The 8,838-nt window shown below is 40.9% G+C and overlaps 1 protein-coding gene across 1 annotated transcript in view; it reads right to left on the bottom strand.

Moving 5' to 3' along the window:
• Positions 1–33: 33 nt before the first annotated feature.
• LOC145479559 (ectopic P granules protein 5 homolog) overlaps positions 34–8,838 on the bottom strand; it is a 49,687-nt gene continuing 40,882 nt past the window's right edge. Inside the window, exons 47-56 of the mRNA XM_081457955.1 lie at positions 8,332–8,428; positions 7,650–7,714; positions 6,581–6,670; positions 6,068–6,131; positions 5,351–5,495; positions 4,902–5,258; positions 4,392–4,524; positions 3,530–3,739; positions 3,038–3,149; positions 34–2,809 (exon numbers count right to left, since the gene is read on the bottom strand). Of these exons, the coding sequence (XP_081314081.1) occupies positions 2,567–2,809; positions 3,038–3,149; positions 3,530–3,739; positions 4,392–4,524; positions 4,902–5,258; positions 5,351–5,495; positions 6,068–6,131; positions 6,581–6,670; positions 7,650–7,714; positions 8,332–8,428 (1,516 nt within the window). The 3' untranslated portion in view covers positions 34–2,566. The remainder of the gene's footprint in view (positions 2,810–3,037; positions 3,150–3,529; positions 3,740–4,391; positions 4,525–4,901; positions 5,259–5,350; positions 5,496–6,067; positions 6,132–6,580; positions 6,671–7,649; positions 7,715–8,331; positions 8,429–8,838) is intronic.

Raw genomic sequence — 8,838 nt, 5'->3', positions numbered from 1 at the left:
CTTTCTTCATATTTGTTGAGTTTTTTTTTTGTAAAAAAATACCTCTTAGTCGGCGCGTCGGGCATGTTACGGGTCAATGGGTGAGCGAGAGATGTATGTATGTCACACCAATCAGATTGGATCTACTATAAATAGCCAATCAAATTTCTTGTTGTAAAGGTAAATGGTATGTGAGAAGATCTGATCCCGACAAAGTTCAGAACGGCCATATTCATTCTTCTATAAAAGAGGAGGAAGTATTCATATATTGGGTTTACTTCGACATTTTCTGTGGGTTAGGCTGGGGGTTTTAGTTAAATGAACGAGATGAGCCTTGAGGTTTGAAACAGTTCGTGAGTTAGTAGTATGCAAATGCAACGAGATATTTTTATTTTAGTTACAAAGGTAACTTGATACTTTTGTTTTTCACAAGCAGTAAGTTCACTTAGAGGTCACGAATCGTCGCTTCTAGTTCTTAGGACATGTTTTAGAGTGGACGAGACTTTAGATTTGAAACAGTTCTAACGTTTACAATAGTAAGTGCGGGTAACGATTGTTTTGTTCTTTTTGCATGCAAATATAACGAGATATTTTTATTTTTTAGTTACAAAGTGTAATGTGACACTTTTGTTTTTCACAAGGGAGTAAATTCAGTTAGAGCGGACGAATCGTCACCACTCTTTCCCGCGAGATGTTTGCTATCGTTAGTAACAAATGGTAACTTAACACTTGTTTTTTATATGGGAGTAAATTCAATTAAATCAGACTTTCAACGTGTCAGAGGTTTTTTTCTCTTTCTTTCTATTTTCGGTGAAGTTGTGTTGTGTGAAAAGGTAAACTTACGTCTCGTGTAAAATGCGAAAAAGTCCCTAAATTGACTTGAGTATGTTTGAGCAAAAATTCCTCTTGGGGGGTTGGAAGGGTTATGTGATCGGTGAGTGAGGGAGTTATGCATGTGTGCGTGTTACACCGGGTTGTATCAAAGAACGAATCAAATTGCCTGTTAGAAAATAAGATGGTATCTACATTAATCTGGAGACATGTCAGATTACTGTAGTTTGTTTAGTCAAACATTTTATGGCTTACTATTTAGCTATCTTACCATAACCGATGTAACATCGCAACCAAAAAAAAATGTCAAATTAACCAAATCATTACTGTACCATGAATGCTCCTATCTCCGACACTTCACACAAAAAATAACTCTTGCACGCCTTGCGTGCCTATATTTAAAAAACGGCGGGAGAAACGGACACGGTTTCATGCCCATACTTCTGTATGCTTACTATCTACTTAGTTTTGCCTGCACCAAGCCACGAAAGTCGAGAAACCACAAAACAAAGAGATCACACTTTTCCCATTGTGATTTTTTAATGACAAATCTATAACACATTAAAGCCAAGATGATTTGGCTAACAATTGAATTTAATTTTGGCATTTTACAATCATGTTTGTCTTTTCCAGTACAGTACAAACTATTTCACATAAAGATAACAAATTATCCATTTAATTTTGCCATGTACTAGTCCGTAAAACAAGCGCTTTGGGGAAACTGAGCTATCATTAAAAATGCGCAAATCTTCGGCAGCTTACGAGAATTTGCCTCGACTCCGATTGGGCAACAAAAATCGAAAAATCTTCGGTTTATATCTCATACTTTTTCACCCGTTTTTTCACGGCTGAAAAGATATAAACCGAAGATTTTCCGATTCTCGCTGCTCAATCAAAGTCAAGGCAAATTCTCGCAATTCACCGAGGATTGTACGCATCTAGGGTGGAAACTCGATTTCCCCAACTTCGAGGGGAATAAAAATTGGTTCCAGAAATCGGAAAAGCCTAGAAAGGACTTGGTTCGAGTTATCGAGAGGTTCAAGAAATGACACGCACGAGAATCGTGTTAATAGCGACATACCGACCACAGCTTCTGCCAGTTGAGTACAATGTAGGAGAAGCGGTTTCGTGGCTTGTTCCACTGACTGGTACAGAAGTTTTTATTCTCCAAGCAGCGGAGAGAAACACTGTCGAAACTAGATGGAGTACTCAGCAGGTAGGTTAAGTTAACTCTAAATACTAAATAATTGCTAAACAACAAGGTCAAAGATGAGTCCTCGAGATGGCGAAAAGTTACCAAGAACGCCATTTAGTGATCGACAGTGAAAAACCAGACCTTCCCTTATTTTCCCATCATTAGGAAAGGAAAAATGAAAGGTTGAGTAAATTTAATAAAGAAAAGTCAGATTTACTGAATTTGATAAATAGATTTTTTAAAACAGCCATCGTACTGGGTCGTAACTCTTTTTTCTTCGTTTGACCAAAGCTATGGGATGTACGGTTGATAAACCGGCAACATCACCATGGTTTGGCAAGTGACGCGTAACGCATGAACCAGGCCTCCACAATTCTGCTGGTCTGGGGGTGGTTTGCTAAAGGTGGTGTGGGGTTGGGGGGTGGGGGGTGGCTGCGGATCAGACACGTTGAATATCTAACTCTGTCTGTTCAGGTTTACCAGCTATTTCCTCTGATAACCTTTACACAAGATACAATTGTGGAAATATATAATTTATATCTTTATCACAATTCCTATAATTCATATCGCGACGATAGCCAATGCTCTGTCGTTAGGAAAAAGCTGTCGGACAAGCTTGGCTACAAACTGCGGCCCTTCCATCAGAGAATGTAGTGGATTAGCGATGAACGTGTGAGCTTCCAGTATACACTCTGCTAAACTCGTGTACTGCTTGTTAACACGAAGAGATTCCAAGTTACTCAGAGCTTGTTCGGCTTCAGCAGTGGAGGAAATAACGCGCCCACCAGATGCTTGCTGTTTAGTCTGAAATGAAGAGCACAAATTAAATCCAAAAAATTAACAAACAAAGAGAGAGACAGACAGACAAACAAGTAAGCAAACGAGAAGGCAAGCAGTCAGTCCGTCCATCCGTCATCTTGTGTAGGAATTTTTTGGGCGTAATTTCTCAACCTTCCTCTCTCGTCAAAATATAATGGTCCATCTTAACAGCGCTCAGCGATAACAGAAAAGAAGAATCTTTCGTGTACACACCCTTTTCGGTTCTCGGACATATCCTGGCGCTCTAGCTTCCAGTCTGAGAAGTAAATTAGACGGCATCTGCGCCAAAAGAAATGCTTCTAATGCCCTGCACATGAACCGGAATCTACAACGAAACAAGAAAAAGAAGTAAGGGTTATTTTACCGTACGGTACTTTGTCACCGAGTTACACAGAAAATAACCTTGAAAATAAACATCAGACGTGTGCCAAAAATAACAAGAAAATTGAGCAAATCATTACAAACTTGTCATTACTTATTGCACTTATAACAGTTCTCATCTTTGTAACAAATTTCACAAACCATGAAAAGAAGCTGGGAAACCATAACATTCAGCCCGTGCCCCTACAAGATCTTAGGGTCCGCACGGTATCCCTATTTAATCAGGGATGATAAATTTGCTTTCGTATAAAGAAGTGATCTTCAATCAAACTTGGTTTCCACTCACGCTGTAAAAAATCTCGAGTAGTTTTACGTGATACTTACTGTACACTAAGCTGAGATTTCTTTCCAAACCCAATAGCTCCCAACAAGCCAGTCGAAGCTTTGTCCTCTCCCAAGGAATGCAGACTTGACGCCAGGAATGAAAGCTGTTTTGTGAGGTCATGTAGCGGCCCAGTCGCATAGTAAACCTGTCTCACAGACAGCTGAAGAATCTTGTGCCACAGCAACACAACTTTGGATTCAAATGCACGTCTGACAAAAATATAAAAGAACTTAATCATGAAAAATCCAAATATCTTCTTGTCCAGGCAATGCCTCAGCAACGATAGTAGAGTTTGGAGCATCTTGATATCAGATCAGTAATCAATTTGATATAAAATAATTTGAAAGCAATTAAATGCTCATTTTCGCTCTTAAAAAGAGATCCGACAAAAGATTCTGCTGTTTCTCCAATTTCAAGCTACACTTGTCCGAAGCCGCGTGCAATTTTCACATTACACTAGAAAACCCGGGGGGTGGGGAGGGGGGGGGGGCGCACTCCAATATAAAAAGGACGGGGCTACTCGTCCAAAATTTTGAAAATAACCCCTAAGAGGTAGCAAGATCCTGTTTTGTGGGCGTGGCTTGTTTTTTTTTTTCACCCCTAAGAGGTACCAATTCTAAAACAACACACTATCTCCTCTCATTTTTTTTGGCTCAATACCCTAAAAGGTACTGCAAAAGCTTCTGCTGTGGACCTTGTGAGGCTGAAGTCCGTTTTTAACCCCCATAAGGTACGACGAGGACCCCCGTCCTTTTTATACGAGTCTCCCCCCCCCCACCCCCCACCCCCCACACCGCGGGACAAAAGCCTAAATAACTACCCATGAATGTTAAAATCAGCGTACATTATGAACTATCTTACTTGACTTTCATGCGGGTACACCACGTGACCATATCGGTCAGGACAGTCATCTCCTGGGCAGGGCTCTGGCACAAGGACAGCTTCAGGAGGATGTTTGTGTACAGAGTCAGTAGAGCGCCTTGTTTGACACACTCTGTGAGAAAAGAACAGCGAGTTCAAAAATGATCTTAGTCTCTTTGCCTGGTAAAGATATCAATTCTCAAGGCAGAATTACAAGTACGGAGAATAGGCAAATGCCCATCTGTCTTTGGGAATTTTTCGAGTCACTGAACGACAAAAATGAAACGAGAGTATAGCAGTTTAATATAACGCAAGAGACCCGCCTCAACCGCAACAACAACAACAACAAAATTATACAGCAGTTTTCAATTGAGTGTCGTAAAACCAAAACCAAACCAATAACTTACCAAGTAGACTACTCAGCCAATCTCAAACCGTAGTAAACCAAAACCAAAACCAAAGTAATTGCCTGATTACTTTCCACACTCAGTTGAAAAGCGCTCTACCTACCTTGAACAAATTCATCTTGCGCGAGCTCTGGGACTGCCACACTAGTGACCACTTGTCCCCAGCCCGCGTCAGCGTCCGCTTGAGAATCGGAAGGGGTTGGGGGCAAATGCTTGGCAAAAAATGACTCGATTCCAGTTTCCACAACAGATACCATGAATTGGATGTTAGCGAGAGTCCTACAAGCTGCTGGGATGGAGGCTAATACGAGCATGGTACAGGAAGACTCCCGGATAAACTGTAATACAAAGTCTAAAGTAACACTGAGTACATCCCCCACGGGAGAGCAGTTGTTCAATAGATTGAGTACTTCGGACATCATCAGGCACACTTCAGATGCAGTGCTTGCAGGATCCACACCTGGAAAAACACCAACATATAAATTCTTCTTACGTCTCCATGCATTTCCTCTAGCACCCGATGAGAGAATTCGATATTTAATCAATACTTACCTGACCCAGCAACAGACTGGACATCTTTCAGAACAAACTCGATGACAGGACCGTAAGACTTGACTTTAAGTTTTGTGTTCATTGAACATTTAGACAGCAGACTAGCTACACAGCGAACATAGGACGCGCGCTTAGCAGCAGTGTCCTAAAAGAAAGAAAATAAACAGTCTTCATGACTAGATTAATAAATATTACTTTTATTCTTGACTGCATAACTAAACTGTACTCCTTTCTCATGTCTTATATAAACAACATTATCAACGAAAAACATGTTGCCTATTACTGGAAAATCTTGAAATTTAAATTTAATCCCCTAAATAAACTTTTAAATAAGCTTTTGGAGTTTTGGAGTCGGCGAGAGGGTAAAAATATTAAAGTTTCCATTAACTAGAAACGGGAACGGTTCTCCGATACCGATTAGAGGTATCTGTTATTGCTGAGCTCTGTAATTACGATACAGAACCTCGTACAACCTGCTCCAATCATTCAAAATGAGGATGCCGGCTAGCGCATCTTCAGCCAATCACATGCAAAACCCAATACAAGTCAAAACTTGGCTTATGGGTTTTCCCGCACTTTACGTCCGCTCTTCTTCAGATTGGTTCAATAGAAAGTTTTAATTAATAATCTTTAGAATTACTTATTCGTTATTTTCGGTGCATTCACATGTTACGAACATTTTACCAATGGCAAAGCATCATTTAAATTGCAACTTACTGGACGTGTAGGTTGCATGGAACCGTCGCTGGACACCACGATTCCTGCAGCAGCTCTGATTAACCTACAGGAAAACAATTACTTCTCAGTTAAAACAGCGAGCGAATGTTTATAACAATATTGCCTCTAATGACTGTGTCAACGTCCGAAAATGTTCGCTCAGATGTGATGGCCGTCACGCAGAAAAACTCTCTAAACTTGAACGGAAAACGGTGAGTAACAATACGTCACTTCCGGGTTGCCTTTTGCCTCTGTCTCAAAACGAGTCTTCACGCGCAACTATTCATATGGAAATGTGTTTTCCTACAGGTTCACTTTCATGCAAATCAAACTCATTTCAGTATGAGAGGTATTGCGCCAAGACTCGTTTTGAAACGGAGGCGCAAGGTAACTCGGAAATGGCCAATTCTCGCGGGAGGCAGGTTAAACGATGGAAAAAAATAATGACGATGTAGTACACTGGCCCAGAACTGTAAGTCTCTACAAAGAGCTTCTACAGTTCGGGATACATACCTCAAAGCGTACAAAATTGACGATTTCGCCTCTAGCACTAACTCTGCTTCACCGTTATTTATTTGCCAGGACACGACTAGCTCGAAAGACCTAGAAAGATCAGAGAATGTCAGTGATAAATATCTGTACCAGTATGTCAGTGAAATACTGTACTTCCGGTTTTCCTTTATGTACACCTATTAAGTCTTTACAATGGGATGAATCGTTGCAGTGTCGAGAAGCACAACTTTCAATTTTCTAGTAACAAGATAACCCAGAAGATAAGCAACATTTGGTAGACGGTCAGCCATGGAGAAAAATACAATTTAGTATCACCCAACTAGTGGACTAATGCAAATCCTGCATTTTGATTGGTTACGCTACTAGAGGACTATTAGTAATAGTCCTCGAGGAGGGAAATTGGCGCAATCGAGCGTGACGCTTTCTTTCGTTTTATTCCCAAATAAATATTTCTTCAACTTGCATTTGCTAACTTTATTATTGCCTTTTCTGTCCGACTAGTTGGGTGATACTAAAACAATTAGACCCTTCGCCCACAAGGGCCACGGGTCAATAGCCCATTCGGCTTCGCCTCGTGGGCTATTGACCCGTAGCCCTTGCGGGCTACGGGTCTAATTGTTAATTAGTCACCGCCAGCAAACTTAAGCCTGGTTTTCTTTATGACATAAGCACAAGCATACGGTAAGAACGCCCACAACACAAGCATACAAAGGACGTAGGCATGCGCAGAATGGATAGCTGCCTTATGTTCGGTTCCATACCTCCGTGATACCATAAAACAAAGTGAAGACGATGTTTATATTTATGCTTACAGCAGCGAGTTCTCGCTTGACATAAGCATAAGTACAAGCACAAAATATTTTTTTCCTGCTTTTACTTGTGCTTGTTGTAATGAAAACCAGGCTTTAGACAGATTTCCACCTATTGTTTCACATCTTCGATTAATACTGGTGGAGATACACCTGCGTTGGCACAATAAAATGTCTTGTGTCTCTTCCCAGTTAAACCCAATGCCTCTATTTAATGGGACAATTAAATTAATCAGCTTAGCTTTGCTGACGAGACAAACCTGCCATCTAGGTAATGCCAAGGAAATATCAGTGCACTGTCAAGTAATTCAGGCATCTTAGATCCCTGTGAACAGCACAATAAATAATTGCAAAGGAAAATAAACCAGTCCGTTACATATTTACCAGGAAGGGTGGCTTAACGTGGAATGACTTAGTTCTGCTATTTAGGTTACGTGAGCGACGACGGTCCTATTCTTCCAGAGGAGAGCTAGGACAAATTACAAATTACAAATTACATGTTTAGCTTGAGCAAGTTTTGAGACCAATAGGCGCACTGAACTGAGAGATCTAGACAACTGCGAAATTCGAAGGTAAAATATTAATTCATTTTTTTACTAGGCGTTGGTCTCGGGGTCACCGTGTCGACATTGCTTGAGTTCTTTAATGAGTGATCATGGTTAACGGAAATGATTGAGGTCGGGATAATCCCGTTTTGAAAAACATTCCTAGAAGCACAAATCCTGAACCCAGTTCTTTTTACCCAATTTAACACTATGCTAGTACTCGACCGTAGTTTAAAAATTGTCATGCGAGCATGCAGCTGCAAGCACGAGTAACCCCGAAACAAGCCACCCCCTTTTTTGTGGAGAAACTGACGTCACAGGCGATGGCATGTCGCTCATAAACGGCGACCCTCATAAAGGGCGGGCTCAGCCAAGAACAACCGACAGCTTCACTTACCTGTACATTCATGATGCTCTTCTCGTTAGAAAACATGACAAGGAGATGAAACAAGGACGAATGGAGCCGGGCCACTGCCTCGGCTGTTTGACCTTCACTAAAGAACAAAATTGAAACACGACAGAATTCAAATCACTGTCTGTAAAGCACTTTCAAATGCCAATCTCCCTCAATGTTAATGTCTTTCTCATTCATTAATTGCCTCTACTTAATGTACTTAAAAGAATGGGCTTATGCACGAATAAGAGACCAAAAATGCGAAAAGCGTAGAGAGCGTGAAAAGGGAACGTTCGGCTCAGAAAAAATCATGCAAAGTCAAGGCAGTTGTATATCGGTCGCGTTTGTTGTTATTTCTCGCATTCCACGGATGGGCTTCCCCCGAGGTCTTCTCTAATTCGCCCCCTTCCGAAAACCTAAAATTTCAAAATTTCAGGGGAACTTATATATGGCGTCGAACTTTGAATTACTCAATGAGCTACCGGTACCCTATTTAATCTCAATTTAGAG

This window comes from Orbicella franksi, chromosome 2, assembly GCF_964199315.1.
Source record: "Orbicella franksi chromosome 2, jaOrbFran1.1, whole genome shotgun sequence".
Lineage (NCBI taxonomy): Eukaryota > Metazoa > Cnidaria > Anthozoa > Scleractinia > Merulinidae > Orbicella > Orbicella franksi.
Note: the sequence above shows the minus strand (reverse complement) of the source record. Positions and strands in the feature narration are given on the sequence as shown.